At 41.5% G+C, this 25,822-nt stretch overlaps 1 protein-coding gene across 1 annotated transcript in view; it reads right to left on the bottom strand.

Annotated features, from left to right (window-relative positions):
* MYO16 (myosin XVI) overlaps positions 1–25,822 on the bottom strand; it is a 422,200-nt gene that overhangs the window by 45,634 nt on the left and 350,744 nt on the right. Inside the window, exon 31 of the mRNA XM_036250228.1 lies at positions 19,640–20,731. Coding sequence (XP_036106121.1) covers positions 19,640–20,731 — 1,092 coding nt within the window. The remainder of the gene's footprint in view (positions 1–19,639; positions 20,732–25,822) is intronic.

Here is a 25,822-nt window from a genome sequence, read left to right as displayed (position 1 = left end):
AAACTAAGGTACAGAGGGCTCCACCATCCACCCACACTCATTCCTGTGTTTGGCCCCTCATGTAAAGTCTTCCCTCCTTATTTCATTTGCTGGTGTAAAAGGATAAAACAGTTTCCTTTCTGTGCCTTAATCACCCATCCTCTGTGGTAATGAACTGGGAATTATAGAGTGAAACATTGTTCTCTAGCTACTGAAATATAGTTGCAAAATCAATATAAGTGTCCCCACACTGGGGTTATCCTTATTCATTAACTGGGGGATTCTTAGCCAAGTACATTCTGTGTTAGCCTTTGCTCACAAACACCCTTATTCCAAGTTAGATACAAATGCACAAAAACATCAGTGCCCAAACTTTTAATATCTTGATTCAGCCTCAATTAGGGTCAAATGCAGACATTCTCAACAACTTGTTTGATTTTATTGTAAAGTGTCAACTTAGTGCATAAATGGTTGCAATGTTCCTTGTCAAAAGTATGCCCCTCACCCTGTACTTAGCACTGAGGACATTACAACAATGACCAATCAAGAGGACATTGACATGAGGTCTGAAAGAGCCTTAGTTATAAAAGTGCATATACAAGATGCATATTTTATGGAGACTTTTCAAAGGAATATTACAGAGCAAACAAAGTCATCAAGTTTGTTCATGCCTCCAAGCAGTGGCCATTGGGCTCTGAGGGTGAAGAAAAGTTGGTCACACCAAAAGGAAGTATCTGAGATTCTCAAGGAATCGAAGCAAACAAGTAGAGAAGTGAGAACTATCAGATCCTGTGTAACGATTTAAGGTACATCTGAGTCACTTTTCCATCTCTACATCTTATGCAATCAGTGGTTTGTGTTATTCAGTGGCATCCTTTGGTTGGTGTGTTGTAACAATGGTTGATTCAAATACCCGTGGTGGTTTATTTTAGCCTATAAACAGGATTCCTCTGTGACCCCTGCCTGGTGTTATTTTTACAGGTATGGGAGAAATGAATCACATTGGCCTCTTACTCAAAAATAAAGTCTTGGCCTTACATTAGGATATGATTATTAAGTGCAGGTATTCAAAGAAGGCACAGTTAAGTTGAATCTAGTGAGAGAGTTCTAGCAAATCCCTAAATGTGAATACAAAAAAAAAAAGTTGCCCTATGTTAGTTTTTATATAACAAAAATATCATGCTGGGTGGGTGTGATCCTTTGAAACTGTGGTTTTCTATAGGAGGTGCTATTGCCACCCTACCCTCCCACCTCTGAATAACATTTGGCAATGTCTGGAGATGCTTTTGGTTGTCATCCTGGGGGCGGGGATGCTACTGGCTTCTAGTGGGTTGACAACAGGAATGCTATAGAACACCCTATAATGGACAGAACGGCCTCCCACAATGAAGAATGTCTGGCCCAGAATGTCAATAGTGTTGAGGTTGAGAAAACCTGTTATGAAACATAAGTCAGATCATGCCATTTCCCCACTCAAGTCTCTCCACTGGTTTCTCGTTTGCTTCGGATTAAGATCCAAAGGTTTCCTGAAGCTGAGAGACCTTCCATAACCCGATGCCCTGTTCCCAACTACCCTCCTTGTCACATACCACCCCTGAACCCCTCACTCAGCCTCTTTTTTTTACAGGAGGGAGCACGGGGCTTCTGCTCAAACCTCCTCGAGCAGGTGGGCCTTCCAGACCACCTTCTAGAAAATAGCACCCCTCTCCTTGCCCCAGGTCAATTTCTGTTCCTTCTCCTTGCTTTGGTCTTTCTACATCGTCCTTCTCACTGCATAACACATTACATTTCAATTGCTTGTTTGTTTTCTGTCTCTTCCCTCTGGACTGTTGGCACCATGAGCTCAGATGCAAATGTTGCTGCCTAGAACAGCGCCTGCCTGTAGCAGCTGCACAATCAACACTGGTTGAAAGAAAGAAGAAAATAAAAGAATTATTACAACACACTGCTATAGAAATTTCATTTTCTAAAAGGAACTATACTTTTTGTAACTAATTGACAAGTTTACTAACTCAAAAATTCATGTGAACAGCTATGATCAGATATCACAGTAATAATTTCTCCCCATTCACATGCCTTCTAGTTCTAATCTCTACTTATTGTAAATTACAAGGGAAGGAAAATATCACATTGTGCAAGGAGAGACTTACTCAAAGGGCTAAGCTGATTTCTTTCTATCTAAGAGTGTTAACTTGTAGAAGAAAAGACTTATGAATATTTGAAATTTATTCCCAATCACAGTGTGAGGATTCAGGTTTTCAACATTGTACTATCAATTATCACTGACAAACAATTCATTATTTTCCTACCAATATGCAAGGTCCCTATATATTTTAGGTTCTTAAAATCTTACTTTACAGGGTTTTGCAATCTCTCATTTTTAAAAATTGCAATAGATTTGGTAAATGTTGCCTCTGGAATCTTCCTGGCTAAAGACAGGCAGGGGCAACTTGACCATGAGTCTAGTGACTAGAAGCTCCAGACCCCACCCTCACTTGTAAAGGCCACTTCCGAGGTCCGAGAGGGAGAGGGGTAACACATGCACAGTTAACATCTGCATATCTGACAGCTTTTCCTGACCAAAATTTTAGAGTAATATAATTGCAATAGTGTATTTATTATCCATAGTTTTTATCTTTCTTTTAACAAATATTTATTGAGCATCGGCTCTGTATAGACACTGTTCTAGGCACCAAACAATGATTAATTTGCTTTTTTTCTCATTTGAAATGTCTATTTTAATCCTTAAATTTCTGTCATTTTTATTCTTTTTCTTAAAGAAGTCCCTCCTCCTCCCAAGTTCATACGCTTCAATATCTGAGGGGAAAAAAGAACTGATCCCAGGCTTAGCATCCAGTAGTAATCTATCTGATCAAATCCTTACTTCTGGGAGGTCCCACCCACTGGGAGCAGAAGGGTATGGAATCGCTGAGTAAGGCCACATGGCATGCAGCCCGTGGCTCTCATGAGCACCGTGGCCATGGCTTTGCACGGATCTCAGGGCAATGTCCAGGCATGGGAAGCCTCACTTCTGACTAGTCGCAGGACCATTTTGTAAGCTGACCCTGATACGAAGGTGTGCGTGAGTTCATGTCAGGGATGTGTGCAGGAGAGGAAATGGAGGCAGGGTTTTGTTGGGGGAAAAGAGAGGTGACATGAAGACTAAGGACAGGAACTTCTCTTGTAGAATTCCTGCAGATTCTGCTGGGGAGGAGAGACGCCTCTCATAGGGAGAGAGAGACATCCCCTTGAACAGTCGGGCCAGCTGCAGAAACATGGTGAGTACAGGGTGGGACTGAGTGAGGTTCTCACTCCAAATCGACAGCAAGAAGAAACGTGGTGAAGGGCATGGTGGTTGGTCCATCTCTGGGAAACAGAGATGTCCCTGAGCTGGTGGTGCTTTGGGAGATAGGGGACAGCTGAACGTAGAAAGGAGGAGTCAGCCACATTCTTTCTCCAAACTGGGAGATTTCTCTAGGAACTCAGCAAGTATTTACTAAGTCCTACACAGTCCAAATGTTATGCTATGATTTCACTGAAAGCATTTAGAAATGTATCTTTAAAACAAATGATCCCTCAAATGCTTATATCTAGAGGAGCGATAAGACTTACTAAATGACAGGAATTTATCAGTGCAAACGGATCAGTGCAAGAGGCACAAGCCTGACCTGTGTGGCTCAGTGGTTGAGCGTCGACCCATGCACCGAGAGGTCGCCAGTCTGATTCCCGGTCAGGACACATGCCCAAGTTGTGGGCCCGATCCCCAGTGGGGAGCGTGCAGGAGGTGGCCAGTTGATGTTCTCGCTCATTGATGTTTCTATCTCTCCCTCTCTCTGAAATCAATAAAGAAAAAATACTTTAAAAAAAAAGAAGAAGAGCCCTGGCCAGTTTGGCTCAGGGATTAGAACATCGGCCTGCCATCCAGAGAGACCCAGGTTCAGTTCCCACTAAGGGCATGTACCTCGGTTGCAGTTTGTCCCCGGCCCTGGTTGGGGCGTGCAGGTGGCGACCACTCAGTGTGTCCCTCTCACGTCGATGTTTCTCTCTCTCTCCCTCCCACTCTATCTGAACAAAAAATGGAAAAAATGTCCTCAGGTGAGGATAAAAAAGAAAAAATGAAGAAGAGGTACAAATGACAACTGTATATCTATCTTGGGGATTTAGGAATAAATAATCTGGAATGATCATTGCAGGATTGTTCTCCTACTCAGCTGAGTTAATGTCTGTTGTTTTGTGTGTGTTTGTGTGTGCGTATGTTAAAGCCTTTGACACATAATATGTCAACCTGTGTGTGAGAGGCGTCCAGGGTTCATTCTAGTGGGTACCTTTCTCAGGCTCCTGGGTGGTGACTCAACTCTAAAGGTGACTGCCTTCCTGGTGCTTGCTATGCAAATGCTAAGGCAGCAGGCAGAGGCCGAAACAAAAGCTGTGCAAAATGTCCTGGGAGCCCACGGTGGGGAGGGGCTGCAATAGCCAGGTGAGCCTTTGGGGCATGGGCAGGAGAAAACACTGGATTCTGAAGCATGGACAGAACGTGGAGAGGAGGAGAGCAAAGGAGCAGACAGTGCAAAGCCAGAGCAGGAGAACAGAGCGCGTCAGGAGGGAGAGGAGGCTGGCTCTGAGAAGCAGAAGGTTATGGGGAATCACGAGAGTAGGCTCCGGCCAGTATTTAAAGCAAGGGCGTGACATGAAAAAGACTATTTAAAAATGTTACTAATCTAGCAAAAAAACGTATAGCTGGATTAACGTCAAGGAGAGAGTAGAAACAGGAAAGCAGCAAGAATTTAGACTGGGGGCCGCGGCAGAAGGACAGGGAGGTCAGGGAGGGGGCCGAGTTACAGATCCTCTGGAGCTCAAGGACAGGGAGTAAGTCAGATGCCTGGAGAATAGAATGAGTTTGGGGCTGTTGACTTTGAAGTGACAGCCATATACCCATGGGTCAAATAAACATTGTGGCAGTTATTTGAACAAAGGCAGTTATTAGGACAGGACAGGAAAGGTCTAGGAGAGGCTGAAGACTCTCTCAGTAGGGAGGATGTCTTTCAGGAAAAGCGATGTTCCTATGAGTGAGGAGGCAGAAGGTGACGCACAGTGACGGGATACACACAGGCAGGTGCAGGCTTGAGGGGGGAGCCTGTGGGGCGGGCGGGGAGCAGCAGAGCGAAGGGCTTTGCACAGCGCAGGGAGGCTGACAGTACCAAATGCCACAGAAAGGTCAAGGAGAATGAGGAAGGAGTGAGCAATGGAGTGTTTCTTTAAGAACACTTAAACACATTTCTCTCTTAGTTACCTTAACTTGAGATCATTTTAGAGTGTATTTTGGAAACATATAAGATAGGATCCAGGTTTCAGTAATGCAGGAGAAAAACAAAGGATAGCTGTTTGACTGATCTCAAATACTGAGAGTGCCGTGCAAGTCATAAAAAAAAAATGTGAAAATACATTTCAAACTCATTACTCATGCTGGCTATAATTCATCCTGCAACTCTATAGGAAAATTCCTCTTCAGAAAGGCTATTGCATGAAGGCAACGCGCTTGTTTTTTCCTACTTGGCATTGGGGAAAAGTACCAACGCTGAGAGAGGTGGTTGGCACGGCCCCGCTGCTTCCCAAGTTCTCGTTTCTGAAACGCAGAAGTCACAGCTACACGGTGCGTCCCCATACACACAGGTGGTATGCAGTTAAATTCCAGTAAGATCACCTAGACCCCAAATCGGTGTCTAATTTGTGTTGAACCAATCTAGTCTGGGATACAATGCACAATCCATGCGCTTTAAATCTCTGATTTTTCTAAAATCTTGTATTCTCATCCATGAGGAAGAAACACAAAAAAAGGAATTCAATATCACTCCTAGCCCCCCCCCACCCCCTCCATTCTGCTATAACAAGCCTCTAGAAGGTGAATTAAACCTTTTCTTACACAGGAAAGCATAACCCAAACATCTGGCACATTGCCTCGGAGAAAGACAAATGTTAAGTGTCAGGAGTCACAGGGGCACAGGGCTGATCCTCAGGTTAAATAAGAAGAGATTTCACGTGGGGCCGTGTAATGAGATACAGTGTGTGAGTACAGGGGTGCGCTGTTAAAGGGGAGATGCGCACCACGCCATGAGCATGTTTTGTACAGCACACATCTGATTGACCGGTGAATCTGGCTTGATCATCCCTTTGCGAGGAGCTGCAGAGGTGGATCACTAGAGGGCGGCGGCGTCTGAGGGTGATGCAGAGCTGGGAACAGAACACTAGGTTCCCTTGCACTTACTCCTGGGACACAGCGTGTTCCACAATACAATGATATTTCTATGTTACATTTTTTCTGTTTCTTTACTAATCAGTTCTTATCACACTGTGGCAGTTGGAAAGAATGGAGAAAACAGAATTGCCCTATGTGCTACAAACCTTAAAAGGCTTGAACTGGTCCCCAGCATTCCTTCCTACTTTTTAATATCCCCCTAATGAAATCTCCATTCTTCAGTAGATCAAAATTGCTCTCGAACTTCTCTTAAGCATTCTTCTGTGGCAGGAAGTGCCACAAACACTTATCCTCTGGGTTAAGCAGGGTAGAATGGAAATGCTTCCCTGTCCCCTCCTCTTAGCTCCTGCCACCCACTCCCCTGCCAATTCTAAGGAGCGGATTTGCGCTAGAAAACACCAACTGAAGCAGAAAATAGAGTGATATCTTCAACAACATATGCGCTGAGAGGGGAAGAATGTATTGATAGTAAAGCTAAAAAATGACTGTCAGTATAAATAAGGTTTTCAGGACCCAAAAATGCACAGAAAATTATGTTGTGCCAATGTTCTTTTAAATTGAACTAACTAGATCCTTTTGTGCCTGTCTATTCTGTCCCTGCCATCGTGGGGGGAAAAACCACAACACATCAATTCTTTCCCTTTCCCTGTACTTGGGTAGCTTGCCTCTCCTATAATTAGCCGAATATGTAACACCTAAACAACAAGCTGGCCTGGCCCGGAGACCCATTCCTCATGTATAATTGCATAGGTCATGCGGTTATTTATATTCCTGTTATTTTTACATTTCCTAAATGCCAGGTGGTAACGTAAATCCGGGAGTCCCAGGACGCAACTCCTGCAGAGCAGCACTGTTGGTCTCAGCAGTGTCTCCTTTCGGCACCTGGTTCCCCTCTAATTTCTCCAGAAAGTAAAGGTGGAGAAAATAATCTGCCTGCTCTTTGATCAGGAGCATTTTCGTCGCGACACCTGCGCAGTGTCACATGGATGGTAAGCTAGTGACACCTGTCATCTGAAAATACGAACACAGGGTAGCCCCCGTAACACTTCTTGCCGGTTCACATACCCTTGCGTAGGTAAACAACCAGTGCTCCTTTTAGAAGAAAACTGTGTGTTTTCACTTTCATAAGAATTGTATTAACTCCATTTTGTCTCTTGGTATTTAAGCACTTGTATACACAGCTACGAATAGAGCCCCTCTTGGGATTTTAACAGATGAATTGCTTTAAGAATAACTACTGCAGTCCTTAAAAAATGTATCATCTACAGTTGTACCATTTCAGGGACATTAGCGTGAGCTCCAGTTGTAACATGCCATTCTAGTGGCTTCTGGCCATCCCCTATCTCCACCTCAGCACAGCTAGAGTTTTGATTGAATAAGTTATGTGTCATACAAGACAGTAAAGCTCTAGCTGTTAGCCTGAATTTCATAGGTACACTTGCAGCACGTCAGAGGGAACCAGTAAAATCAGCAAAAGTTAAAAAACAAAAACCAGTGGTGTATGTGGAGTCTTTTCTTTTCTTTATTTCTTTATTTATTTTTTGTTTAGCAGGAGGGAAAGAGGGAGGAAGAGAGAGAGAAACATTGAGTGGTTGCCACCCACATGACTCCAACTGGGGCGGGGACAAACTGCAACCGAGGTACGTGCCCTTAGTGGGAACCGAACCCGGGGCTCTCCGGTCCGTGGGCCGACGCTCTAACCGCTGAGCCAAACCGGCCAGGGTGTATGTGGAGTCTTTTCAAAATCCCTGTTCAAAACTAATTACAAGATTTACTCATCTAAAATATTTAATAAGCAAAGGGCACAGGCCATTGGAACATGTGGGAGCAATACACCCTACACCCCTTGCCGTGTCAACATTTAACTGAGAAGAAACTGGGCAGGACACCCAAGGTGAGAGAGTAGGTGATGGGCACCTTGCAGGTCTCAGGACAGCAGGCATTTCCAACTGGCACAAAGATATTTCAATACTTTAACCCCAGTCAGCGGTAACCCTGCACATCTGTAGAACAACCCGCCTGCCCACATTGGCTGACTACTAGCCAGCAGCTCTGAGGCCTTATATAATAAATTAAAAATATCTTATGAAGACACATTCTTGTCACAATTCTCCTCAAGCCACCTGCACTGTTTCTTTGATAGCTCCTAAGAGTGTGCCCTTTACTAAAGGTAGACTGGTTGGTGTCACTAAATCTCTGTGCCTCCAAATCATGGGCACATGTGACTGAACGGCCCTTGAGCTATTGCAGTGACATATCCCAGAGTAGATGTCAGTTACTCAGAATGGCTGAGCAACTGGGACGCTGTCGGGCAAGGCTGACCCTGTGTCTCACATGGACTCTTATTTCACCGCAGGAAGAAATCACCACATGGCTGGGCAAGCGGTGGGGTTCCCCTTCTCGTATGCCCCACAACTAATCATTTCATATTAATCACTGCTAAAATAAATATGTCTATGTGTGAATGAACAGAGAAAAATCCTTTCCACGTACCCTGGTATAGCTATTCCAATCCATAACTTGATTATGTCATCATGCTACTGAAGGAACCAGTGCAGGATGGAATACCCACTAGCCTCTAGCACGAGGGAGGGGTCTTCCTGTCCCGGTATTTTCCCTCCTGTTGCTTTGGTCTCATCTCCCTCCATCCCTCCATGTAAACACTACCTTCCATATCAGTGTTTCAAAGAACATATTTATGGGGTGGGAAATCTATTTAGTTGGTCATCATAAGAATTCAAAAATGAAGGAGAGTAGAAAGAATTGAATAACAACATAGCATTTCCCAAGCATTAAGGATAAGTAGCATTTTGAGAATCCCGAATAGTATTTTCACATGAAAACTGTTTCTCGTTACCTAGATACACTGGATTTCTTGTATTTCCCTGCTGTGAACTGCTTATGAGCAGACCCCACATTTTATTTTTAAAATCCATACAGCTTAGTATAATGCCGGGCACAAAATAGATCCTCCGTGCATTTTTATAATACATGAGTAAATAAATAAAGCTTGTTCCTCTTAATGATTTGTCTAAACCTCTTTGAAAATTTGAGGCAAACAGCAAAACGTGATACAAAGTATTCTTGCTAGTTAAACCATTTTGCCTGAAGTTAACCTCTGACTTTTCAAGCCCTGAAAAAAGCTGCAAGTCTTGGGGCCACGCCATAGATTGATTTTATTATCTAAAAGATGGAACATTTCCCGCCAAATCATTACAGAGGGTTCCTAGGATGTGTTCTGTTCCCACAGCAATAGACGTGCTCTCTGCTGAGCAGCTGGACCATATCACTGGGTTTCCTAATGATCCTCGGTTTTAAAGTGGGGGACATCTGTAATACTTTCAACAATAAAGATAAGATTTAAAAAAAAGACAATTCTATGATCCCTCATCACCATACATAAAGCACAGTGCTCCGTCCCGTGTCACCATCCCAACCTCAGTAAGTTAGACACGATTTCAAGTCTGAGTAAGTGAACGAGGAGACCCCCCACAGAGCTGCAACTACACCAGTAAAATTAATGCTAACAATTAGAGCTTTACTATCTTGTGTGACACGCAAGTGATTCAGCAATGTCTCCAGTTGTGCTGTTTATGTGGTGGAGACTGGGAATGGCCAGGAGCGGGAGAACAGCGTGTCACAGCAGCACCAGCTAATGTCCCCGAAATGGAGCAACACACATTCTGTTTTCTTCAGGCCTTCAGCAGTTATTCTTAAAGCAATGTATCTATTCAAAACCCAAGAGGGACTCTGTTATTAGCTATAATATAAAAATGGTTAAATACCAAGAGACTAGATAGAACTAATACTATTCTCATGAAAAAATAAATATTCTTTTCTCTATGGGAACTGCTGCTGGGGATGGGTTCTTTACCTAAGAAGGTGTGTGTGAACTGGCAGAAGTGTTATGGGGACTACCCTACTTTAAATTGGTCATTTGTTCTCCTCTGTGTCCCCTCCATCCTCTGTTAAAGCCAGCTGGGCCCAGTCAGTTGGTGATCTCAATTGAGAACTGGAATTAAGCAAATGTAACTCCAACAAATGAATGTGACTTTAGGAAGTAACTGAACAGCTGGTTTGCTTTTAAGTGACGTGGAAATACCTGCACAGTGATCGTTTTCAACCCTTTCTGTGTTGCAGTGTTCTCTCTCACCTACTTCCTCATGGATCATCCATCGCTCTATATCAAAGCATAATAATAAATCCAAAATATTGGGTATTTGCCTGGGAAATAGCCTGAAGTATCCACTGTGTATGTCACTTCTTTCTTTCTTTAAAATGTACATCTCTTTTGGGAGAGTATGTTTGATCACGAGCCAGAGTTCTGGGTGTGAAGAAGCGCTTTTGTAGGTTTCTCAGGGACTTTGGGTAATGCATACATTCTCATGTATCATGGTACAGTGACTGTTCCAGTCCAAATCTGTGCAATCTCAGATCTAGCTCATGCCTGCCATTGCCTGAGCCCTGCTTATATTAGGGCCTAGTTATCTAGGTGGGGAGCAAAATGAATTGAGATTGCTATTTATTGTCTTATTACAATTGACATGTACTATTAAGTGGCAACTGGCCAGTAATTGAAAAGGTACAGTGTCCAAGTATGAACACTGAAGATTTCAAGGAGAAACCAGAAAAAGAAAGAAGTAAAAACCAAAGTAGATAAAGACTTGAGAAACTTCACACATAGTGATGCTAGGCAACTGTTGTTGACTCATGGAATGGAGCACTGGGTAAAATAATAATGAATATAGCCAGCTCTCAGGTGGTGTGAAATTTTTCTAGGCTAATCTGAGGATTAATCATAAAAATGATTCAAGGCAGCATAAAGCACCTAAACACGAGTAGATAATTACGAAACAGGTTTTCTTTTCCAGTACTCTTAAGAAGAGAGAGAACATGGCACCAATCCAGCCAATCTTTAGGAAAACATTCCACGCACCATGTCGCTTCTAAGCATTTCTTCAGAAAAGGAGGAAAACCCCAGGATATTGTATTATGTGGCAATAATGAGATGCAGATAGTCAGGAAGGTCTTTATTAACTTGCTGAAGGAGAACTGCTGAGTGGCTTAAAAGATAAAGCACTGGGCTTCTCTTTGGAGCCCACAGTGGGAGTTTAATTCACAATCCAGGAAAGAGACCCACAATACACAATAGCTGCTTGCTTTAATGGGTTGGTAGTATAAAAAATATTTACTGGTTATGAAAGATAATCCATTTCTGAAAAGACTGTCTTTTTTTTTTTTTTTTTCCAGAATTCCAGGTACAATAGATTCTTCTCCCACGGACAGTGCATTAGGGAACACCCCAGTTGTGATGGCTTCTTTGCAGCATTTGGCTCATCCCGAAAATGATGAACTATTTATGCAAGATGCTATCTCTGTTATGACTTGCATACTAGAGACTGCAGATTCACAGCCAAAATGCTAAGGCAATTTCCCAAGATAATTGATACTATTCAAAGGGTAACTTTTTGGTTAGGTTAATTTAAATATTTAATTGTCACGACTCTGCTTGGTTTCAGCCCTGGGTTTCAAAGAGGAATGAAGCAGTACGGCCTAGTGGAAGGAGCATGGTCACGAGACCTATGAGTTTAACATTCACCCAACACATATGTGAAGAGCCTGACACTATTCTTTTATTCAGCTATGTTTCTCCCTGTGCCATTATCTATATCTCTGTTTCCATATTCACATAATTTGGAAAACAATAAATTTCTGCCTTTATTTTTTTGGAAGTTGCCGTAGAGACAGATGTATGTCTTTCTCCTGTCCCGATCCTGGTGGTTGTTGAAAATCACTGCTGACAATATGTGTGATCCTTAGCATGGTCCCTGGTACAAGGTGAGGGATCACCACACCCTTCCTTTCTGGCTGGTCCTGAGTAGGCATCTGATGCCCCATGAATAGGATTGAAGCTTACATCCTGCAGCAGTAAGTGCTTCCTTAAGGAAAGATAGTACTTTGGAAGTGAGTACAACTTTAGTGCATGTTTATCAGTAATCAGACACCCAATTTCCAAGCAAAACCTTCTAACGGCGAAAAGACCCCAAGAGTTTTGAATGTGAGGATTATGCTGGCCAGCCTGTGTGCATTAGAAAGGGCACTTTGTGGAACACGAGAGTAGAAAGAGTTTTTTAAAGAACTGAGGACAGAGGAGGTATAGGTGGAGAGGCACACAAGGAATAGCCTCAGGAACATTTATAACAGAGGAAAAAATAGTTGTATCCCCTATCTTTTCCTGGTAATAACTTCAGAAGGGAATTACTTTCTGAGACACAGACTTGATGTCATTTGAAAAAATTTCATTGTGCTTGAAGAATGATAAGGACATAACAGGAAGATGCCAGGGTTTGGAAGAAAGCAGACACGATTGATTCTTGACTCTGGAACCCATTGTTTCTGTGATTATGGGAAAATCACTTAATCCCTTAAAGTCTCAGATTGCTCATTAGTAAAAGGGGATACTAACACCTGCTTCACTTGCCTCACAGAGAGGCGAGGGTCTGGGGAGAAAAGAGATGTCAACATGCTTGGCCAACGGAAAAGAGCCACTTACAAACATCAACTATTAATATTATGAACACAACACCATTAACAAATGTTCCATAGTGTTTCTGAGTATATACAAAGTCACATGCTCATACCTAGAATTGCCACTATCATGTTGGTTCGTTTTTCCCTCTGGCTTTTTACATTTTCATAGCAGCGACCCTGTGAGTTAATACTGAATTCCCGTGTGAGAAGGAGAAACACATGGAGATAATTCAGGATCTGTCATGGAGCTTCCAGGTAGAAAGCTGATCCTGCTCAGATGTCACGCAAGGCAATTAGTGCCTTCTCTCCTTTCTCGTTTTCGCTCAACATTCACAGCTGTTTTCTAAAAGGACCATGTACCCTGAACCTTCATGTCTCATCCTGCATTGGTTCTTCCGGCTGCCAGGTCCATTCTGCTTCCACCCCTGGAGAACTCCATCCAGTTGTTAATACTACTCTCCCTGTTCACCTGTTCACTCAGCGAGAGGCTCGCCTGGACTCACAGGCAGGCATCCATTTGTTTTGTCTTGGCCACGAAGGACACCACGTGTATACCCCCGATGGGGTTCATGGGTCACTTGGGGCTCAGTTGTGGACCCACTAATAGTTTATGACCTCTAGACTCAAGCCCTTCTCCTCCACTAGAATTGCACTCATTGACATGGGGTGGGCGCATCTGCCTCCTACCCTGTCTGTGAAAGGGCCAGATTTCTTTCTTTATTTTTTTGGATTCCCAGGAGCAAGCCCTGTGTTTACAATAAATGAATGCTTATTGGATGACTCTAGGGAATTAGCTCTACAAGTTAATGCAAGTCCGGTTTACAGGCCCCTGGTTGCACAATTTCCTGGTGTGAATTCTTCGGTATTTATAGAGAGAAGGTGCTCTAAATTATGAGACAAACATCACAAACATTCAAAATCAGAAACTCATTCTGGGGATGTCCTATTAATATAGAAGACAAAGAGCTTTGTGCGCTGAACATGAATAAATTTGGCTACTGATCAATTCATTACAATTCAAAGATTACTACTAAGTGAAGGTGAATGAGATATTATTTATATTGGATATTTGGGGAATTAGAACCATAGTGATGTATCGCTACCAGTTCCAAACATAGATACTCTCTGTTACTGCACAGGGACCAAGCATGTGTTGAAAACATCCTTTTCTCACACACAGATACATTCTCCTTATGTCAAAGGCTAAGGTCTCTGGCATGGCAAGAAAAGAAACTTCAGCAAACTCATCGTTGCCCAATTTACTTAGTGATAATCTCTGCGGATGTTAAGCTTGTCTTCCCAAAGGACTTACTCATTTGGAAAATGAGGGGAATTTAGCATTGATTCAAAATGGCTCGAGAATGCAGAGGAATGCCTTACTTTCAGGAGGGAGACTTCATGTGAGGCAGGAATGCAGACAGCAACACATCAGTAAACTATGTGCTTGTTCTGTCCACGCCCTTTATAATTTTCATGAAGCCTCAGGCCACCACCCCCCACAAATAAATCACCATGGAGAGAAAGCTTTCAGGGAGTGAGAAAGATTAACAGCTCTGCACAGCATAAAGTGCTAGAGAGAGCCTGTGTCTAAGCAAGAAGCCTATGGGACGTCAAGCTCTGCATCCCATTACGGGATGGCAAGATTTGCATAAAGCAAACCAGTCTCTTATTCTGCAATCTCGTTAGGATGTGTCAGAGATTAAATGAAGATAGCATGAAAACTTGTCTCAAACACAGGAGCAGAGAATGGCAGTTTACAAACACATTCCTTGAACAAGTCACAGATTACTGCCAGTAATTCCTTGATATTTCCGTGATTTTTAAGCATTTTTCTGGTTACTAAACAATGTATAAGTAACTGTACTTAATTTGGCACAGAAGCATCTAACCCGCATAAAAATGTTTATTTAAGATGCACTTTTATGTCTTTTGGAATGTTGATCTCCCATACTTAAGTGTGTTTAGTTGCAATATTTAGAACTCTGCACTTTGTGGGGGAGGTCACAGAAGGGGTTGTCTGCACCAGCTGCCCATGTCAAGGGCAGTCTCCAAGCCTATGTGGAACATTTTGCAGGGCAGTGTTGTTTTGGGGAAAGCTAACTCCTGAGATTTATTTTGTTTGTGTCATGAAAAATGATGCCATGACTTCTAGAGGCAGGCTTCTGTCATGAGCAGCAGAGTCATTTGTGTTTTGTTTTGTTTATAGAAGGAAGCACAGGTTCTAGGGAAGGCGTGTCAGTTTATAGAGTGAGGAGTTAGAGAAAGGGCAGTGAATTAATTTAGTCCTTGTTGAGTATGAGATGTATGTGGGCCATTCATATGAGGGTGAACAGAAGAAAGGTAAATAGATGATCGAGAGTTTAGGGTAGAGAATAGGGCTAGACACATGGATTTGGGCATCTTTAGGGTAACTATGAAGTTAGGAGAATAGCTGAGATATGAAATGCTCACTACAGATCTCTCTGCACTAATTAAAGTGACTTCATAATAAATCTTTGTCTTTTTTTCTAAAGGACTTTTGTAATAAAATATTTATAAGTATTTATTAATAAATTGACTTGACATTGGAATATACTTCAAAATAATCCAATGGTGGAGGAGGGAACTGGGCAGGAGAAGAGATAAAATAGGCTTAGCTATGGACAAAGTTCATTAATATATTCTCTCTACTTTTGTATATATTTGAATTTTCCATTGAATCAATTTAAAAAGTATTCCCTTTTAAACAAATGGCCCTATGGAATAAAAATATTATATTATAAAATTTATTTATATAATACTCTGACTTAAAATCTCCATTCTTATTCAAAATGCTTATGCAATAAATTATAATATTTGAAATTAGCAGTAATTTCCATTTGGCTTAAGTGATTCTTATTAAGTAAAAATGCCACAAGGGTTAAGTCTATCAAATATATTTGTATATCTAAAGGTTGTTCAACTAGGTTTTTCATTAAGTGTTTAATAACCACCCACTATATGCAAAGAAATATTATGCATTATTTTTGTTCACATCATTTTTGATTACCTATCTGTATCATGAACTAAAGATGCACAGTATCAGAAAGTAATGAGACAATTTAAAAACATATATATTCTGCAAGTCAGATTTTTCCTCAATTCAGCCTGGCCCTCCTTCACTCTCTTGTTCGGAGTTCTGAGGTATACTGCATTTTTGCCAATGTCCTATAGTATTGATCATTTTCAATGCGAGGAGAATAACATGCTTGTTTTATTTCATGTGCTACATAAGCTGCGATGCCATTTGGAGCAATGGAGCACCCTAGTGGCCTCAGCAAGACAATGAATCTTCCCTTTCACTGGATTCAGGTCCATTAATGTTTGAAACTAGGCAACTAGAAATAATTAGTATAATAATATTGGCTATATTATAGATGGAAACCATTCTGTGAATGAATAGGATAATTGTATCTAGAAAGGTATAGATAATTAAACATTTAGTCATTCTTAATTTTAAGGCCAAGTGGCTCCCATATGGTATTCCATACTTTTATACACACACACACACACACACACACACACACACACACACACACATCCATGAGCCGTAAAGTACATGTTTGGCATTTTTGAGTTCTTGGAACAGTTTTCTCCATCCAAACTGTATGACTCTTAGTGCACTTTAGGTGAGCAAATATGAATTTTAAAACCCTGTCCTTTGTTGACTGTTTTTCCCTCTGCAGTCCAGTCCTCGGCACCACTGTGTATGAAGCTAAGAGAATAGCCACAGTCGACAGAATTACTGTGTCCATGTCATTTTCTTTCTTTCATGAGCAGGGTGACTTTGAGAAAGTCAATTAATCTCTCTGTGACTTAGTTTTCCCATCTGTAGAATGGAGGTAATAGTAGCAGATACCTTTAGTCTTATGAGAATTACACAGGTTATTAAAACAATGCCTGGAGCATAGTATGTCCTACAGTTCCTTGCTGTTAATATTATTCCTCTCAGGCTGCAGTGACATCTATCATCTGCACACTCACACTTTTGTCTATAGTGCATGCTGGACTCTTGGAATTAGTGTGACTTAGTATGGCTCAAACTGAATGCCCAAAAGTCTATAGAAAATGAACTGTCTCAAGGAAGATAATATTTATGAAATCTTACATTTAAGTTTATGTAGTACTGATGGAGCAGAATTACACACCAAAAGACTTCATTTCTTATATGTAACTCAGCATACTTGATATTTTAACTAGAAATACCTGTAGCAGGAGAGTGATGAGCAGTTTAATTTTCTCAAGGTCACTTTCCAAAGACGTGAGGGAAATATTTCAAACTGTTCTTCAAAATTTGCAAAAAACATTTCCCCCATATCACAGTGATATAAGAAAGGAGCTGTAATTAATTTAGGTGCCTTGAGGGTGAATTAGCCACCCACTGGGTGATTTGGTAAGAAAGCTATTTCAGGTGAAAATAAGAATATCTTTAAATATAAAGCAGGCAAAGTAGCAGATTTAAAAGAAGTCCCAAGGCCACAGTAAGCCATGAATAACAGCCATTCAATTCATTCAGAAGAGAATGAATTAATGACTTCAATATCCAGTTGTGTAAACTTTAACAATCATATGAAAAGCTCCAGCATTGACTTTTTCTTCTACATCTTATCTTTAGCCCCCTTTACAGTCTTGAAACAAACAACAAGCAAAACAAAACTGTAAACTTATTTCTCACATCACAGCCCATCAAGAAGCACACAATTCTCAACTGCATAGTTGGAACACCAGTGATGTGGTGTGTGAGGATGACCCAGTCTTATGTTGTTAGTATTCTGTTATTATAGCTACTGTGCTGGGACAGGAGTCGCCAATTCATGTATTTATGAGAAAGTCATAAGTGGCTCAAACCAATCTTTCCAAATTAAAAAGTGTTTTGTAAAAGCCCACAGTAGAAAAATAGTCGTTTTATAATTTTAGAGTTGAACTAACAATGTTGTACCTGAGGTTTTGATATGTGTCCTCAAATACTGGTTAGTGGCCACTACAGGGAAATATAATCAGCAAATTCATACACCATGCCCAAAGGCCTCACTGTAATTCTCACTGGGCTCTGAGTTCTAGACTTCAGGGTTTCCAAATGATGAAGCCTGTCTATAAATTCATTAACATCACTTTCTTGAATAGAGCCAAGAATAATTTACCCAATTCCCATCTATAGTAAAATGAGGTTTATGAGGTTTTAATAAACTTTTAGTTCTAAAAGCAAATGCTAATTTGTTCACTTAATGCTTTTCTCTTAGATTCCATTTTGTTCCTTGGAATGAAACATACGACTTGTGAAATTCAAACAATCTCCTACTTACAAGGACAATTTCATTTATTAATGGCCTATAATTAAGAAGAAATTCTTAGCTAAACAAACAATTAGCTTGTCTGAAGAATAAATAGGAAGTAGGTTATTCATTCATTTGCTAAGTGTTCTTAGCCTTGACCTACTTTTTACTTATTCAGATTGCTTTCTAGATTTTCTAGAGTTTTTGTATCTAAAGGAATTTTCCTAATCAAATAACAAAAGCTAACATATTAATGCATACATAAAATGTTATAAGTCAAAATTTTACTTTTGATTCTACCACCTGACCCTAAAGGAGGTATTTAACCTCTTCACCTTGAAGTTTTCCATCTCTGTAAAGTGAGGATGTTAATAGTTGCCATCTATCTCAGATTAACAGCATCGTAACTCAAGAGACCTGTTACAATTTCTTTAAAGAAAAGATGGTTAATGCAATTCTTCCCAATAATGGAGAACACTGGAAAATATTCTGGATTTGTATAAAAGCCTTAAAAATGTGTTTCTGGAAGATGATTACATTTATTTATTTATTTTTTTATTGATTTTAGAGAGAGAGGAAGGAAGAGGGAGAAAGAGATAGAAATATCAATGAGAGAGAACATTGATTGGCCGCCTCCCACATGCCCCCACTGGGGAATAGGCCCACAACCTGGGCATGTGCCCTGACCGGGAATCGAACCAGTGACCTCTTGGTGCATGGGTCGATGCTCAACCACTGAGCCACACCAGCCAGGTGATGATTACATTCTTTATAATTATTAAGAAAATCTGCCAAAACGGCACCTTTGACACATAAAGACAACCTCAACTGAATGAAGTCGCATGTCTTTGGTTACTAATGAGAGACTGGCATTTTATTTCTGCCTGCTAAATTCTGCTTTTATAGGGACACTAAATAATCAATAAATAAATGCATATATGTATGCATACACAAGCTGCAACAGCATGGCACTGAGCTCACTGGAGTGGACTGTCAGCCGCAACCCATGTCTCAGGCTGAGAAGACACAGATTAAACAGAACTGCGTTAAATGATCCTCAGGCGGCATTTGAGCAGAAGAAAGTCATTCATACAAAACAATACAAATGTAAACAGTATTATGTGTAAAGTAGTAAACAGGTAATCATCCCAGAAACCAGGAGTGGAAGTGAGATAGACAGCAAGAGAGAAGGACACACGGAGTTAACAGTGACGTGTAAATCAAATGGGAATCAACAATATAGAATGTTACAAAAATGCCAATTCCATGTTCTAAGGAAGTATTATTAGGAGGAAAAATAATCAGTAATTAAAATTGAACCTTGCTCTGTCACTTATCAACTCATAAGAATGTACTGAATCCAGTTTTACTGCCATGTATTTTTATATCTTGAGCCTTCATTTGCAAAATGGTAATATGCATTCTTGCCTATTGGTTGCATAAGATTTTCTCTGAATGACTACTACAATCACCTCAACCATTATTTAAATTACACATACATGTGTATACATGTACCTCTACATCCACCCAACATCCATCCATCCATCTCAATGAACAAAAGGGGGATAGCTTCTAGTCTGCTTACCTTCAGGTTCCCGGATTTTTCTTCCAGCGGCAGACTTCCGAAGAACACTCCTTCCAGAGTTAAAGAGGCTGGTGAGCTCGTCCAGAGGGCTGCTGAGCGGTCTGGAGTTAGGCGGGCTGTAGGGGACTGGAGAGGAGGCGTTGGAGTTGGCCTTCCTGTGGTCCACTCTAGCTGCTGTCTTCCCGGGGGAGTAAGGAACCTTGGAGAAAGAGCTGCAGGGACCAGCTGCTGGAGCAGAGTTTGGCTTTTTCTGCACTTTGGGCAGATCTGGGTTGGTGGCTGCTTTTCCCTGTGGGAAGGTGAAGTGCGGGTGGGCAGCGGCAGGAGGTGCAGGGGGAGGCGGTGGTGTGGAAGGCGGAGAGACTTTGTGAGATCCATTAAATACAGGTAGGCCAGGGGACGCGGGCCTGTCGCCATCCCCTTTTTGGTTTTTGGAATACTGCGGAGACAGAGGACTCGAGCCCTCGGACTGCACAGGGTACTTGAGGTTGGTTTCCAGCACTGGCAGCTTTTTCACCTCGAGGGGCGTCAAAGGCGATTCATCGGACGCGGGAGAGCAGGTGACAGGGGTTGGGGGAAACACCAGCAGTGGGGGGCGGTGAGGGAGCAGGTTGGGGAAGGGGGCTGGAATGTCGCAAGCGTCTTTGCAGGGCCCAGGGGTGTGGCAGCCAGCGTCTCTATCCTCCAAGGTGATGGGGCTCCGACCCTCACAGAGTAAAGGGGGTGACACTGACGCCCAGGAGCCCGCCCCACGACTGCCACTGTCCTCGGGGGGCGCGAAATACTTCATCTCTTCATACACGGCTTCCGCCTGGTCAGGGCTGCCGGCGCGGCCCACCATCTCGATGTAGACGGGCTCGGGCTCCGGCTCAGAGTGCGCGGGGGGCGCAGGAGGCGCGGGGACCCCCAGGGCGCACTGTGGGCCCGCCACTCTGCTCCGCGTGCCCGGGGCCCCCACCGCCCCGGGCCTGGCGCCTGAGATCTCCTCGGAGGAGCCGCTGAGCTTGGTGTTGGGACTTCGCTTGGGCTTCCGAGGAGGAATCTTTTTCATGGTGCTGTAGTCATCACTGTGCGGTCTGGGCCGGGTGAGAACTGAAGAGGGGACAAAGAAGTGATGGGAGGTATAGTAAGACTCCAAGGTCAAAGCCTCACAGGGACAGGGCTGGCTGGGGCTAACCCTGCCCACAGGCTCCTGTGAGTCCCCACCCTGGAGAGACAGGTCTGCATCCCTCCACCCTCCGGGATCCTGGCTCTACAGACACTCCCCAAGACTTCAACCAGAAAGGGAGTTTTGACCTCAGAGCTGGAGGACAACTCCCATCATGAAGGAAGACGTTAGGTGGACCATAAGGTGGCCTAGGATTGTCAGCCACCTGCAAACTAGAAGTGCCTGGAGATGCAGCTGTGGGGTGGCTGAGCACACTTCAATCAGCTTCTGGAAACAACCTAACCAGTATTGCTAGGGCCTGACACAGGAGTGAAGTAAAGTATAGGCCGAACTGGTCCTGGGATTTTAGAGATGAGAAAATAGAAAGCTGGGGAGAGCAAGCAAATTAGCTAGTCACTGGCCAATGTATGCTTCTTGTAGGAAATGAGTGACCTTGATTATGTAAATAGTATGAAATGAACAAAACAAAACTACATGCATAGAGAGATTATTATTTTGTTAAAGAACTTTGTTATTAAAATCATGCTAAGTTTTACAATTAATCAGTATTTTTGAATCCTTAACAGAAACACATATTTAACAGAAAAATACAACTAAGAACTTCTAGCCCTGGCCAGGTAGCTCGGCTAGAATGGTCATCCCTGATATGCCAAGGTTGTGGGTTTGATCATCATCGGTCAGGGCATGTACAAGAATCAACCAATTGTCTTGGCCGGCTTGACTCAGCGGTTGGAGTGTAGGCCCAGGCACCTGGGAGTCCTGGGTTTGGTTTCCGCTAAGGGCGGGTACCTCAGTTGCAGTTTGCCCCGGCCCCTGTTGTGGCAACCAGTCGATGTGTCTCACGTCGATGTTCCTCTCTCTCTCTTCCTCCCTCTCTCCCTCTTGCTCTATCTGAAGATAAATGCAAAAATATCCTTGGGTGAGGATAAAAAAAAAAAAAGAATCAACCAATTAATGAATAGATAAGTGAAACAAATCAATGTTTCTGTCTCTCTCCTTCCTCTCTCTCTGATATATATATATATATATATATATGACTAAGAACTTCTAAAGTAAAGACTTCTTAAGTTGAAAAGGGGGAAATATTTAGAAAAACAAATCAGCATAATATTAATAAGAACTAATTTTTAAAAGGCAGAAAAACTATGGCGATATGATTCTAAACATTTATTGAAAATCTTCCAAAAGATATTTTCTAATGTAGGTTACTCTAAATTATAATAGATATTTATTAAATAAACATAATTTTTCTGAAAAATTAGGTGTTAATTTTAGGAATTTACATTAAGTTTTACTAAAATATTAAAAATCTTGAACTATTTTGCTAATTTGGTATCTTACTGTGAGAATAATTAATAGAAGCATATCTAATTTTTCTAAGTCCCTGAGTTGTTCAAGGCAAACAGGTTTTTCTCTTACTATGACTGCACATATTATCTCTGCCCCCAGTTTGGAAGAGATAATAAAGTATAATGGTTAAAAGTAAAGGCTTTTTTATGGCTGAGTAGTATTCCACAGTGTAAATGTATCATGGTTTTTTGATCCATTCATCCATTTGGAAGCACTTGGGCTGCTTTCAAATCTTAGCTAAACATAGGGTGCATATATTCTTCCAAATTAGTGTTTCAGGTTTCTTCAGACATATTCCCAGAAGCGGAATCTCTGGGTCATTAGGAATTTCTCTTTTTAATTTCTTGAGTTAACTCCATACTGCTTTCCACAGTGGCTGCACCAATCTGCATTCCCACCAACAGTGCACTAGGGTTCCCTTTTCTCCACATCCTAGCCAACACTTTTTGTTTGTTGATTTATTGATGATAACCATTCTTACAGGCATGAGGTGATATCTCATTGTGGTTTTAATTTGCATTTCTCTGATTATCAGTGACACTGAGCACCTTTTCATATGTGTATTGGCCATCTGTATGTCCTCTTTAGAGAAGTGTCTATTCGATCTTTGCCCATTTTAACTGGATTATTTGTTGTTGTTTTTGGTGTTGAGTTTTATAAGTTTTTTTTTTATATATAGATTTTGTATATTAACTCCTATAAAAAGCAGTACAGAGTTACCTCAAAAAATTAAAAATGGAACTGCCTTATGACTCAGTGATTCCACTTCTGGGAAAGGATCTTAAGAAATCCAAAAAAATTATTTCAAAGAATATATGCACCCCTATGTTCATTGCAGTATTATTTATGACAGCCAAGATTTGGAAGCAGCCCAAATGCTCATCAGTAGATGCATAGATAAAAAAGCTGTGGTACCCCTGGCCAGTTTGGCTCAGTGGTACAGAGTTAACCATGGACCAAAGAATCACAGGTTTGATTCTGGTTAAGGGCACATACCTTGGTTGCGGTTCAATCCTGGCCCCGTTTGGGGTTGTGCGAAAGGCAACCAGTCGATGTGTCTCTCTCATGTCGATGTCCCCCCCCCCCCACTCTAGCTGAAGATAAAAATGGATAAAAAGTATCCTTGGGTGAGGATTTAAAATAAATAAAAATCAATAAATGTATATATAAATTTTTTTAAGGTTTTTTTTTTCATTTTTTTTTTTTTTGTTGTTGTTGTTCAGATAGAGTGGGAGGGAGAGAGAGGGAGAGAGAGAGAGAGAGAGAGAACCATCGATGTAAAAGGGACACATCGAGTGGCCGCCACCCGCACGACCAACCAGGGCCAGGGACAAACTGCAACCAAGGCACATGCCCCTAGTGGGAACCGAACCCAGGTCTCTCGGTCCGACACTCTAACCGCTGAGCCAAACCGGCCAGGGCTTAAGTTTTTTTTTTTTTTTTTTTTTTTTAAAGCTATAGTACATTTGCACAATGGAATACCATTTAACTGTAAAAAAAAAAGAGGGAAATCTTACCTTTTGCAAAGCATGGATGGACCTAGGGAGTATTATGCTAAGTGAAAAAAAGCAGTCAGAGAAATACAAGTACCATATGATTTCACTTATATGTTGAATCTAATGAACAAAATTAACAGACAAAGTGGAGACAGACTCATGGATACAGAGAGCAGACTGACAACTGTTAGAGGAGAGGGAGTTGGGGATCTGGGTGAAAAAAGTGAAGGGATTAAGCAAAAAAAAAATGTAAACAACTCAGACACAGATAACACTATGGTGATTACCAGAGGGAAAAGGAGTTGGGTGAGGTAGACGAGGATAAAGGGAAGATAAATGGTGATTGAAGGAGACCTGACTTGGGGTGGTGAACACAAAACACAATAAACGATGATGTGTTATAGAATTGTACACTTGAAACCTATATCATTTTGTTAACCAATGTCACCCCAATGAATTCGATTAAACAACAACAACAAAAACAATACGGCAAAAACCCATAATTAAAAAAGAGAGAGAGAGAGAGATTAAAGGCTTTTCAGTCAGCTCTGGATTCAAATCTCAGCAGGACTGTTCATTCATGCAGTCATTCATTGAGTCATGAATTCAACCAGTCTTCACTGAGACACATTAGTGAATACAGAGAAAATTTTCCCTTCCTTCCTCTGTCCCAATGGGAGGTGTAAGATAATAAAAACAAGTAAATTAAACAAATGAATACATTCTTTAGCATGTTAGAACATGATACGTGTTGTGAGAAGGAAAAGCAGAAGGGTCACAGAATTGTGTGTGCAAGGGTGGTGGCAGTGGTGCAAATGACAATCTTAAAAGAGGTCTTGGGCAAATCTCTCTAAGCTTCAGTACAGTCTTGCATAAAATGATCACTAATTATCTCAAAGGCATAAAATAGATATTGTATATAACGTGTTAGCTCAGATTTTGGCACACTGTAAACATGAAACAAATGGGAGATATCCAAATGAGAATGGAAAAGAACAAAGCTCATTTTCTAACTCAGTGCACATCTTTGTAAGCCAATATTACACATGGTTCCCAAAAGCAGCCAAAGTTTAAGAGCAGAAAATACCCAAAATGCACAATTCTGTAATTAATAAGCATTATTCTTAAGACCTTCCCTGTGCTAAAACATAAGCTTCTCCTAGAAAGTTAATGAACCAAACCAAATGTAAGCATTACTATTATAGAGTTGTCCTGAAGATTTGAGTAAGTTAAATGATTTGTGGTGGGTTGTATTTTCCAAATCTGGCTTCAACAATATTTTTAGTCCCAAATGCTCTTCCAGAACCTTGAAATTGGGAGGGCCTCTGTGTTGCCCCCAAAAAATAAAATATGGGGAAAAGGAAGCTGCCTGATTTCTGTAGCTGGATCACAGATAGTAGAGCTTCTGCCTGGCTCTTGCTGTCTTGGGACATATGTCTTAGTGGCCCTGATCTCTATGCGAGAACACTGCTTATCCTGAAGCACCCATACACTGGAGAACACGTGAAGAGGCCACATAAAGCTGAGAGTGATGAGGAGTACCTCATTTGCTTCAGCTTTCAGATATTTAGGTTTCCCCAGCCCAGACACCAGAAATCTTATAACTGAGTCTTCAGGTGATTCCAATCTCAGACTCTCACTATAGCTGTGAGAGAGAGAGCCTATGTAATCATTGTTTAGCTGAGCCCAGACAACTACTAGAACTGTAAGAGAGAAAAAAGGATAAAATGTTATTTTAGCCACTCAATTTTGGAGTGCTTCGTTACATAACAATAGACAACTAATACATATATTGGTACCTGGAAGTGTACTACTACTATTTATAGGAGTTTTTAAAGGGTGGCAGTAGCTTTGGGAAATTAGAGGAATCTTGAAGACAATGCTAGCAGAAGCATGGTGATCCTCAGGAAACTCTTGCTAAAGCTTCAAAGAAGGTGAGGAAGATGATGGAAGCTGGAGAAAATATGACCCTTCTTATGCCATTGTGGAAAGTTTAGCAACACTGTCACCTGCAGTAATGTGGAAAATGAACAACACACTTAAGGAACTGAATGATGTAGCTAAGGAGATGTTCAGGCAGAGTGTAAACTCCACCTCCTGGTTTCTTCCAGCTGCCTACAGTAAAATGTGACAGAAAAGTGATGAGCTAAAGAAAGACCTATTAACTAA

This window comes from Molossus molossus, unplaced genomic scaffold, assembly GCF_014108415.1.
Source record: "Molossus molossus isolate mMolMol1 unplaced genomic scaffold, mMolMol1.p scaffold_m16_p_9, whole genome shotgun sequence".
Taxonomy (NCBI): domain Eukaryota; kingdom Metazoa; phylum Chordata; class Mammalia; order Chiroptera; family Molossidae; genus Molossus; species Molossus molossus.
This window is presented reverse-complemented; position numbering and strand designations above follow the sequence as displayed.